This window comes from Kwoniella shandongensis, chromosome 1, assembly GCF_008629635.2.
Source record: "Kwoniella shandongensis chromosome 1, complete sequence".
Lineage (NCBI taxonomy): Eukaryota > Fungi > Basidiomycota > Tremellomycetes > Tremellales > Cryptococcaceae > Kwoniella > Kwoniella shandongensis.
The window spans coordinates 1,648,249-1,659,472 of record NC_089287.1 but is presented as its reverse complement, the minus strand read 5'-3'; the positions used below and the strand labels follow the sequence as shown (position 1 = coordinate 1,659,472).

Here is an 11,224-nt window from a genome sequence, read left to right as displayed (position 1 = left end):
TGTGAGAGTGGATTGTATGTGTGTACGTCTATGCTCTCCTTTTTGCTTGGTAGATGCTATGCACAGAGATAGGATGAAGATTGGATGGAGGGATGAAGGGGTGGTGGTGGTCTGTGTGTTCGTTATTCGTTGTTCTTGTACTTGGGTCGTCGGGTCACGCCGAGATCCTCCTTCCGGTAATTCTGAAGGGTGATAGACCTTTGCCCGAGGTGTGATCGAGAGCCGAGGGTACGGTGGTGGAGGGTGTGGTTCTGTGTCAGGTGTTTCTTATGCTTGTTGTTGATGCAGTAATAAGATGCTCAAGGAAGTGTATGAATAAACGCAGTTGCAGTCACAGTGACAGAAGATGGTGATGAGAGTGACCGCCGATAGTGATAAGAGATATGAGACGGAAAAAGAGTGGTGATGGACAAGAATAACAATGAAAAGACGGGCTGAGTAGTTTAAGTGGTGGTTCTCTTTATACCATCCAGTGCTAAATTTAACCCCGAGGTGTTACGTGGGGAATAAAAATACACACACACACACACACACACACACACATACAATCACACAACCACACCTATCATTCTGGGCTGCGCAACCAGTATTCCCGATCTCCGAAACAGCTTTCATACAACACACTGGGTAGTGGAGTCCAAATGCACCACACCTTGGAAGTTCCGCCTATGACAGGGTAGCCAGATGCGCAGATACCTAGATAACCCATGCATCCATGCACGCATGTGGGTACATGCATAATTAATATAGTGAAACACCACTTCCCTTCCCTTCCCTTCCTGCCATAGATAAATGCTGTTAAATGCTGTTAAATGCGGAACAAATGAGCGGGGATTTCTGTTTGACTCTATTGTCATAGCTCCAGCTAGCCCTAGCTTGGAGGGGGGGAGAGCTTGTGCTCTTTCTTTGCCAATTCATAGTTTTCGAATCCTTGTGATTTCTGGATGACTTCCTCCGATGCGTCGGGAACAAGATGACCCTGTTCGTTACGTCGAGCTCTGCCGTGCGGAGAAAGAGATACAAGCTGTCAGAACACAGACTCGGGAAATCGCCATTGAAGAGGTGTTACGGTGCAATCGAACGGAACGGCAGTTCCGACCACAACTCTACTCACTTGAAGAACGTGTAACTCAACACAACATCATCCAAATTGTTCAATGACATCTCATCCATGATGTCTCTGTCGATAAAGAAGAACACGGGGAGGTCGACCTCTTCTCCAGCTCGGATCTTTTGTTCTTCGAAACAAAAGCACTCGACCTTGGCAAAGTACGGTGCGATCTGGGAGCGGTGTATTAGCCTTGCTGAGCGGAACGATTTCATCTACTCCATGCTGAACACCAATATGACCACTGCTCGGGGCCTCATTTCCCTGACTCCAGTTTCCAATTGTTCTGGCTCATTGTCTCGCAACCGATCGACATTGTGGCCCTGTGACCAACAGGAGACGAAGTGGATGGGGGCGAACTCACTTTTTCCGGTGTCATATTATACGTTGCGATCCCAATCAAATCTTTATCTCCCATGTTCTTAGCCGTGTAAAAAGCCAACGCCGTCTCGCCCGGTAAAACCTTGACACTCCTCTGTTGTGGCTCGAATTTCCACGGTAAGGTATCAGCGGCGGTGGCTTCGAAATGGACTGTGATTCGTTTTCGATCGCGAGATTCTGGAGTCGTGTATAGTCGATCGGGAGTGAAACGTGTAGGATCGGTCATGGGTGTTCCACCAAAGCCTGTCGCTGAGCAGAAAGCTCGATAAAGGGGGACAGCGGCGTAAGTGGCGCCGAGGGCGATGACCATCTGGAGACGAGCGGAGAAAAGTCAGCATAAAGTCGCCGAAAACAGGTGTCATCGATCTGTGAGACGACGATGGAGGAGGGGCTCGATCGCCATTGTTGCACTAAGCGGATCCACCGAAGAAAGGGTAGCCGGACACAACGTCCAGTACTGAAACAAGCAGGGGGAGGGGAGTGTGTAGCAATGATGAATGGTGTACTACAATCCTCTCTGATCGCGCGGAAAGACAATCTCCCGCAAGCACTCACGGTACCTATCGAGTACATGACCACACTCCTACTCTTCTTCCCTCTCTCATTATACATCCTCTGTCTACTCGCCTCCAAAGCCTTCCTGGCCTGATCAGCATTCATGCGTCTTACAGCTGCAGCTGCAGCTGCATCTCCTCCTAGTGGAGGTGGTGGCGGCACCGTCGTGGTCGATGCTGAGCCATCATTACTGGTCGATGACGTGGAGGCGAATCGGGCTCGTACAGTCTGTCTGGCGATGGAAGGGTGGACGGTGAAGGTAGGTCTGAATGGTCGTTGGACCGGAGCAGATCGGAGGGATGTACATGATGGGCAGAGCTACAACGGTGACCATGCATCAGTAGATGATCGCATAGGAGCAAGCATAACCTACCAGAGCATCGACTGCTCGCCGTGATGATCGACCAAGAGACGCCATGGTGTTTTTGATGGAATCAGAGTACGTAGATGTGTTGGAAGTAAATAATATATAAGCAAGATCAACGCTTCGTCCCGACTTTTGGGTTATGGTGCATCGGACTGTTTCACAATCTCCGGTTACGCGTTCCTCCGACGATTTGACTTGTTCAGCACATCGCAACTTGTTCACTATCATGATTCCCTAATGCATGGAGGACTATCTGAAAATACCACCGGCGTATACACATGTGATGCATGATGACCTATCGACACAAATACTTCTACTAATCCTTCTCACCCACACGGACCAACCAGTCTCCTCGTTCTTCTTCGTTCATCTGTCTAAATCTCCCACCTGCACCATCTGGGTGCTTCTCGTCTGATGAAGTTGATGAGATTCCAATCTCTATTTCGGATGCCTTGAAATCTGTTGCGCAGACCGATGAGAGAGTCTCAATGGCGAGCTATACAGAATGATAACATAAGCTTTGCGTCTCCGCCTCAGCGACGGCTAGCTCACCTCGATGGCGCCCGCTCGATCCAGGGTGGTCTTGTCCGCCTCCATCGTCTTCCATCGCTTCTCGAGCTGTATGAAGGGGACACATTATCAGCTTTCTTATTCGGCTCAGCGCAGACGACAGCCACGCACATAGTTCGTAGCCTCTGTCTGCTTCTGTCCTGACGCCGTCGCCTTGTACCCTGTAAAGTATCCTGCTGGATCAAGCTTGAACACTTGAGGACCTGTCTCGTCATCGGGGCCAATGAGGATCATAGCTAAGTAGGAGTGAAATCAGCAGCTGTTCATCTGTGTCGACAGAAATGTCGCCAGGTATGATGCCCACTCACAGATACCAAGAGGTCTCATACCCGCTCGCTGGGTGTAAACCTGGTTGATGTTCGCCATTCGCTTGGCCACTATGTTTTATGGTCAGCTAAATTTGGTGATTCGCTCGAACGACCCAGCTTACAAGCTTCGGGTGTGATCTCGTAGCCGTATTTGTATCGGAATGAAGCAGCTTCTGATCTTGTTCGTTGGACTTGAGCACGAGCGTCGGCTACATCGAAGTAAAACTCATGAGCGTTCTTCTTAGGTGCTATGCGATTAAGACAAGTGAACGTACCGATCAAACCTGTCATGACACAACCAATAGTAGGGGTGATTTGAAAGAGGTGGGTGATGGTCTCGGGATCGAGGAGCTTGTCCTGCAAAGATGAACAATAGGGAAATGTGAATATTGTTGTGAGTCAGAAGAGTACAGTCACTTACAGGCACTTTCCGTTGAGTGATGACGACAGAGGTGTCCTTGCCTCGGATAGCAATGGCGGTGATACCTGCTCCTGAGATAGCTTTAAATGCGTATTCTGAAGATGAGAATGGGAGAGTTAGCTACATTGACAACACAAGGTAGCTGCGAAAGATAGCTGCACTCACCGACTTGGTACAGCTATGCGTGAACACAACAGATACAAGCGTTCGGTCAGCTAACGGAACTTTGCGTATACGAGGACTCGCTTCTTTAGTGAGAGGTGGTGACTTACTCTTCCTTCGGGCGAGAAGACCGTGAGGTATCTGCGATAGGTGCGATGTCAGCCACTAGTCCTTGACGTAAATCCTCCTTGCTTTGTTGCTCACCGGTCATAAGATGAACGGGACATGACGAGTGATGGGTGATTGGGGCGGTTGGTTTGGCGCTTCTAAGACGTTTTGATGGCTCCCTTGCTAGTGACAATCTCCTGCTATATCGTTGCGACTTGTAGAACTGTTCTAATCTATAGAAGGAAGAGCGTTTCTTGTTCAATGATATCAGCAACTACCTTGAACGTCCTTGCTCTCAACAACGCTCACGATGCGACATCGACGCGCGAGCGGACAATGATTGAGGGGCCCACTTAATATCTTGACACTGATATTTTAACACTTTCTCCCAACTCGCTTTTGATCCCATGATTGCTGACGTAATAGTTCCACGAGTTCAATGACCGGCCGAGCCCCGCTTTCGGCTGTGTGAGCCGCGATGTGAGTGCTTGGATGATTGAAGACGCAGTCGTGGTCTGGTCATGTTGATGTTGGTGTTCTAATTCACGGTCCATACTCGCACCAGCTTACCTATCCAACTCTCGAGGACTATACACGCAAGATGTCTTGGTAGGTCTCCAGTACAAACCTAAACCTGTGGACCGTTTAGCTGACAACCTACCTTTCTTCACAGGGGAGGGTACGTTCTCCCATTCACTCTCGCCCTTCTTCCCAGCCCTCGAGTGCCCCTTCCAGAGCCATACTACCCACAGCCATTCACCGATTGATCATGTGCAACGCTGACATCCTCACTCCTGCTCAGACTCAAGAAAGCCGCCTCGCGGGCGGGAACCACCATCATGCAGAAGACCGGTCAAGTGGAACGTACAATCGACCGGGAATTCGCAGAGGAAGAGGGACGATTCAAGGTGTAAGTAGAATGACCTCAGTGAGGGAAGGAGTGTTATTATGAGCTTATGCGGATCGCGCGTGTCACTGCATGTAGGATGGAGAAGGAGACAAACAACTTGCAAAAGGAAGCAAAGACGTATCTCGATTCAATGCGATGTAAGTGTCGTTGCACTACGTCGCAGGACGACTGCGTTATGCATCCAGAGCTGATACATGACCTTTTGTTCAGCGATGGCCTCATCTCAAGCACGAATCGCAGAGACTATCGCTTTGTTCTACTCTACAGACCGAACTAGTGACGTGAGCTATTTATTACCCCAAATTCGGGACATGCAGCTAACGCTTGACCTGTACATAGGGTGCCATGTCCGGACATGCGTACAAATCCGCTGTAGATGAGCTGGATGCGAATGTCATCAGAGATTTGGTGAGCTTGCGCTGCCTCAAGCTCATGCTTCGCAGGAAACGTCTCGCTAACCCTGTTTGTTTGTAGGATGCTCCCTACCGTGCTACTGTGCTCGAACCTATAGGAAAGATGAACAGCTACTACGCCAATATCAATGCTGCTATCACGAAGAGAGAACACAAGGTACTTTTATTTCTACTCTACAAAAAGACAGCTTTCTCTTGATAAGAGATAATATGCTGACGCTTTTCACACGATAGATGATGGATTACGATTCTGCTCGTGCGAAGGTCAAGAAGCTCGTGGAGAAGCCTGCCGACGATACCACCAAACTCCCGAGGGTGAGTCAATGGGCAACAAAAGGAATGTATGATGCGATCTTATAGCTAACAACATTCCGGGACATGAAATAGGCTCAACAAGAGCATGATGAAGCTCGGGATATCTTCAACCTCCTCAACGATCAACTCATTACTGAATTGCCTCTTCTCGTCGACCTTCGTATTCGTTAGTCCTCAGCTGGTCGCTCTGTTGTGTTTGGCAGGAAGCTGACTCTACGTATAGCCTATCTCGACCCATCTTTTGAAGCTATGATTCGATGTCAGTTGCGATTTGCCGAAGAAGGATACGAGAAGCTCTCGGGTGTGCAAAGGTTAGTCATGAATCTCTCTTTCCCGCTTTCGATATACATGGCATGTGTTGACCTATGTGCGCCCTGGTGTACGATTCAAACAGATACTTTGCGGACAGCATTCGAGATGACTACGCCAACGGAGCATTGGATACTCAGGTGGAGGGAGTGTTGGAAGAGATGAGAGAGTTGTCTATCTATGGACCTTAGCGAGAAAAGGAGTGGACTTATGGGTCGTTGTTGTAATTTTTGTCTCGATGCAGGTCAGCATATTCATATATGAGCGAGGTCTGGAATATTTTGCGCACACGCGAGGTGTTGAATCATGGTACAAGGCTTACAACTGCACATGCGGTCATGACCACCTCGCAAGAAGTAACCAGGCACGCGGATAGTATGAAACCGCAATAAACACGAACACATCGCGCTCCTCCAGTTGATTATTCACTTCATTCCCAACCACCATATGATCACAGAGAGAGCTCCAAGTGTTACCCTCGAGTCTTTGTATACACACATATTGATCGAATCGCTCACTGACTCGCTGACCACCCACGTCACCAAAAAGGTACTAAAGAGTTCCGAGCGGGTGAGAAAAGGGGACATCAGAGTGTCCTCTCTACCTCTTTTTCTCCGATTATCGAGGGGTCTGTGTGTCATACACAATTATCTTCTCCCCACCCACCCCGGCTCACATTGTATTCCTGCCGACGTGCCGAAGGCTTTGGACCAAACCATTGTTCACTAAGGGTAGGACTGGGCATTGGGCATGTGAACGCGAGGAACGGGTTGTTGATCGATACGGATGCTAATCTGAAAGGTTTTCTCAAGTAAACATGATATCTGTTGATGTTTTCTGACGTGACGTGACTTGACTTGGCAAGACGACTGATGATTGTGTATCAGATACAATACCTCTCAAAAAGAAAAGACACGTTGATGGAGCTGTAGGTGACAGACATCATATTACACTGTCAAATCAGTCGAATCATTAGATCAACGACGCGATACGACACGACCTCTCATCAACACATTCAGAATCTCGACTCGGAACCGTGATCTCGAGCCACACATCACTAGTTCAGAGGCACTGACGCCAAATATAGACAAAGTGACATTCGTAAGGGGTGTCTGATCAACTCAAGTGGTGAGTCTCACGTTCGTCATCGTCTTATCCTCTTGCTTCCTTCCTTTGATATGACTCCGGGTCATATCCCTCCCCTCTCGTCTGCTGCCCTCCTCTCGTCGTCTTTCTCAGAACCAGCACACAAACACAGGTCTTCATCTAGCCGGGCCGGATCTCGTTTGTCTGTCCTCGGTCTCGAGATCTCCGAGTTACGTCGTGAAGGTGGCAAGATCCTTTGTTGCCTCGTTGTTGTTTCGCTTAACTCGTCGTTGTCAAGTTGATTTGATGGATAAAGTGCAAGAGGGCGCAGAGGAGGTTTACATTTACAAAATAGGCGAGAAATCAAAAGCTATACCTTGCCTTCTACCTATCACTCTTCCTTCGCTCCTTCGCTCCTTCGTCCTTCATCGGAAGGTTTTATCATCTCACACAGCTTGGACCTCTAATCTCTGCGTCTGCCTCTGCGCAGAAGACGACAGTTTGTTGCTCTCCTTTGAAACCCTTTGTCTAGCCTCATGTCATAACGCATTGACCGTCCAAACTCTATATACCCTCTGTGTGCCTCCCCGCCTCTCTCTTTTTTCCTCCTTGTCCCCCATCACTTGGCTCTGTTTTTCCTCGCAGCACGGTCACATAGTCTAGTCACCCACTCACTCGCCCTTTTTGTCGTGTTCAGTCAACTACCAGCTAAATCCAATATACCGTATCCCCTTTTCGTAAGCGTTTCTCTTTTTCTTCTCTAACCTTCTCTCTTCTGCCATATATACCATCATCCTCGACCTGTATCACGTCCTCGCCCACTACCATCCTGGCTCCTGTTCTGATACCTAAATATCGTCCTATCGTCTTGCTTATGTGTATCACACCCTGTGCTACAAAAACATACTATCTATCTATACTGTTTCACTCTGTCAATCAGAAATCAGAAACAGCTCAGCTGACCACGTTTCCGCTCTACATCAAACCTACAGCTGTCACTATCGTCATCCATTACACAACTGCACAAACCTGTCGATAGGACCGTTGGCAAGACAGCTCGAGCCCTTGGGCGACAAGCCAGAGTAGCAATCACGGTACCGCTGCCGACCTTATCTCTCGTATCAGTGGTCTCAACGTCCGAGACAGGAACGAAGACTTGTATCCCACTCTCCGACACGACGATTCATACTCACAGCAGGGTACTCCGACCGCCAATTCTCTGCAGCACACCTATTCTCAGAGCCCTTCTGTCACTGCTAGTCCACCGTTCGTAGATCATCAAGCCATACGTCCGCCACCACCACCGCCCACCTTCCCTTCCTACGTCGTCGATCAGCAAGGATACACATACTTCCCTTCCAACGCTGCCGTCGACATGGATCCGGCTTACGGTGCTGGGAACAATCTACCCCCTGTCCCGGGTAATTATGCGTATGGTACTCCGCCAATCCAGACGATTGCAGTGGACTCACTGCCTACCACGCCTTCGTACAGCGGTTTCCCTTCTCCCGGTACAGCCTACGCACCCCAAGATCATACTGGAAATGGGAACCAGCTTCAGCTTCAGCAGCAGCAGCAGAACACCAACAGTGCCATGCAGCCCTATCGTCCTCCTCAGATGCAGCAAGTCGTGCAGCAGCAGCAGGCGTCGTATCAGCTTCGAGGACAATCGTATCAAGTCCGAGCCCAAGCCAACCCGGCTGCAACGACGGGGATGTATGGGTTCCAAGATCAGACTCAGTTCTGGTCTCCCTACCAGAACATGTACGCTCAGCAAGGTGGTCAAGGACAGAAGAATCTCAACCAGGTACGCCATCTGCGGATGCCTCTCCTCGGTTATGTACGGATGAGCGGTTGAGCTAACGAACAAACATACCCATCTTAGAAGAATGGTTTCAGAAGACACCATGGTCCCAACGGACGCTCCGGTGGTCCACACAACGGTCCCCATCATGCGAATCAAGGTCACTCTGCAAATCCGATGAGGCTCGGGGCAACCATCCTAAGTGGCAACCCCAATAGGCCTTCTCTCAACCATCCGCCACAAGGAGGACAGTTCACCTCATGGGCTATGCAGCGTCATAATCCCAATGCGATGAATTTTACCTCCAGCTTCAATCCGTGGAACTATGGTGGTGGACGCGATGTCCTCAGGTTCAAGGGTCTCGGCAATCCCAACATCGTCAAAAGTGCACTGCTAGAGGACTTCAAGCTGAACAAGGCGAAGAAGTGGGAGCTGCAGGTAAATCGCACCTTCCAACAATCCGCTAGAAATTGGAAGCTGATGTCAAGCTGTTTGCTTTAGGACATCTTCGGTTACATCGTCGAATTCTCTGCGGATCAATATGGTTCCCGATTCATCCAGCAGCGACTCGAAGCTGCTTGTGAGGCTGATCGACAGAAGTTGTTTGACGAAATCTTGCCAAACGCGTATCAGCTCATGACCGACGTCTTCGGGAACTACGTCATGCAAAAACTGTTCGAGACTAGTAACGACAAGCAGAATGCTGCTCTGGCAGAGACCATGCGAGATCATGTGGTGGATTTGTCCATGGATATGTATGGCTGTCGAGTAAGTTCGGATCGCCTTTGGGGTTCCGATTGGTCGCAATCCTTATTGACTACTTGCGATTCAGGTTGTGCAAAAGGCTTTCGAGTTTGTAGTGCCCGAGCAAAAGCATGCTTTGATTGAGGAGCTGCAACCTCAGTTCATCGAGTGCGTCAAGTCGACCAACGCGAACCACGTCATTCAGGTGAGTAGAGCTGATGTTTCGCCTCGCTTGAACATTGGTCCTGACGTGAGGTTGAATCAGCGCCTCATCGTTCTTGGTGCCCCCAAGTGCCTTATGGACGCGTTCGTCGGTCAAATCGAAGACCTGTCCAGGCATCCGTATGGTTGTCGAGTTCTTCAGAAGACATTCGAGCTGGTTGAGGAAGATCTGAAGAGACCACTATTGGAGGAGTTGCACCAAAGCACCATCGCGTTGATTGAAGATCAGTTCGGAAGTGAGCGCATGGTTCCTCCGGAAGTGAGCACAGACTGGGCTGACACACATCACAGATTACGTCGTGCAGAGTGTCATCGCAAGTGGTGCTCCGGATGATAGGGACCGAGTGATCCGAGACATCAAGGGCAAGGTGCTCAGACGTAAGTCTCAGCGCATCGTGAACTAGTCAGTCGTTTCTGATCACGCAAAACCGCAGTCGCGCGCCACAAGTTTGCCTCCAATGCCATTGAGAAGGCAATCATTCGCGCTGAGCCTGAAGACCGTCGCCAGTTGATTGACGAGCTCATTGGCTCAAACGCCGACGGTACCAACAATGTTGGAATGTTGCTACGCGATGCATTCGGCAATTTCCCCCTGCAGGTAGGTGTTCGTTGGTTATCGGATTTGCGGCGAACTCCTGCTAATTAGTTGGATTCCATAGACCGCGTTAAGTGCTGCTGAGCCAAGTCAACGTGAGGAGATCATCGAGATCATCACCCCTCTCCTTCCTCAAGTCCGTAACACGCCAGTCGGTAAACGACTCAGTGCTCGTATCGCACAACTCGAAAATGAAGCTCATGCGAGTCACGACACCGAGCATAGTTCTGCGGATTTGCAAAGGGCGCTCTCTTCAAGTACCAACACAAGCGAGACTACAGGCGGGTTCTCGATGAGCCGCACAACGACTTCGTCAACTGAACCCAACTCGCCAGAGCTAGATCACCAAACTCTCCGCGCCTCGACTTCTGGTTCGACAAGCAAGACCGATTTCAACAAGTCTACCTCATTGTCAGTCGCTTCCGCAGAGGATGCTTTGGACTGATCGATCGATCACGTTTGCTACCACGGTGGTATTTGGTGATTATGGGGTAATGGAAGTAGAATTGACGATGATAGATACTTGACTGCTCGACTGCTTGAATGCTTGAATGCTTGATTCTTCGTTTCGACTTGACGATTTGAGGAGAGAAAAAGGAAAACATATGCTACGAAATGAAAACTTGCTGGGGTACAGGTACATTATGCTGTTTATAGGTTTATAGTTGTTCGATTGAGAGATATATATGCATATGATCTATCCAAGATACAGCGACCAAGTTGTACAAGTGACTCACCACGACGGAAGCAAATAGATCGCGCCGGCAGAATTTCCACGTGGAGAAGGGTAGTGATACGAGACGAAAACTGCCACATTGCTGAATTTTATAACTCCAATTGATCACG

General features: G+C 49.3%; 4 protein-coding genes across 4 annotated transcripts; 2 read left to right on the top strand and 2 right to left on the bottom strand.

Moving 5' to 3' along the window:
• Nucleotides 1–871: 871 nt before the first annotated feature.
• Nucleotides 872–2,462, bottom strand: CI109_100595 (uncharacterized protein; the record flags this gene model as incomplete). The annotated part of the gene is made up of 5 exons (XM_032004644.1): nt 872–998; nt 1,115–1,281; nt 1,473–1,799; nt 2,045–2,362; nt 2,418–2,462. The coding sequence occupies 5 exons, from the start codon at nt 2,460–2,462 to the stop codon at nt 872–874; spliced, it is 984 nt and encodes a 327-aa protein (XP_031861122.1).
• A 265-nt stretch (nt 2,463–2,727) lies between these two features.
• On the bottom strand, nt 2,728–4,099 carry CI109_100594 (uncharacterized protein; the record flags this gene model as incomplete). The annotated part of the gene is made up of 9 exons (XM_065966816.1): nt 2,728–2,907; nt 2,964–3,029; nt 3,093–3,217; nt 3,290–3,358; nt 3,412–3,498; nt 3,565–3,646; nt 3,711–3,830; nt 3,983–4,013; nt 4,077–4,099. 9 exons carry the CDS (start codon nt 4,097–4,099, stop codon nt 2,728–2,730), a joined length of 783 nt encoding a protein of 260 aa, XP_065822888.1.
• Nucleotides 4,100–4,581: 482 nt separating this feature from the next.
• Nucleotides 4,582–6,118, top strand: CI109_100593 (uncharacterized protein; the record flags this gene model as incomplete). The annotated part of the gene is made up of 11 exons (XM_032004646.2): nt 4,582–4,589; nt 4,654–4,659; nt 4,783–4,890; nt 4,966–5,027; nt 5,101–5,171; nt 5,230–5,298; nt 5,365–5,460; nt 5,538–5,618; nt 5,691–5,784; nt 5,842–5,929; nt 6,013–6,118. 11 exons carry the CDS (start codon nt 4,582–4,584, stop codon nt 6,116–6,118), a joined length of 789 nt encoding a protein of 262 aa, XP_031861124.2.
• Nucleotides 6,119–7,887: 1,769 nt separating this feature from the next.
• Nucleotides 7,888–10,823, top strand: CI109_100592 (uncharacterized protein; the record flags this gene model as incomplete). Its single annotated transcript, XM_065966815.1, has 9 exons — nt 7,888–8,007; nt 8,053–8,820; nt 8,899–9,255; nt 9,319–9,585; nt 9,650–9,766; nt 9,827–10,019; nt 10,075–10,161; nt 10,218–10,381; nt 10,443–10,823. The coding sequence occupies 9 exons, from the start codon at nt 7,888–7,890 to the stop codon at nt 10,821–10,823; spliced, it is 2,454 nt and encodes an 817-aa protein (XP_065822887.1).
• Between the last annotated feature and the right edge of the window lie 401 nt (nt 10,824–11,224).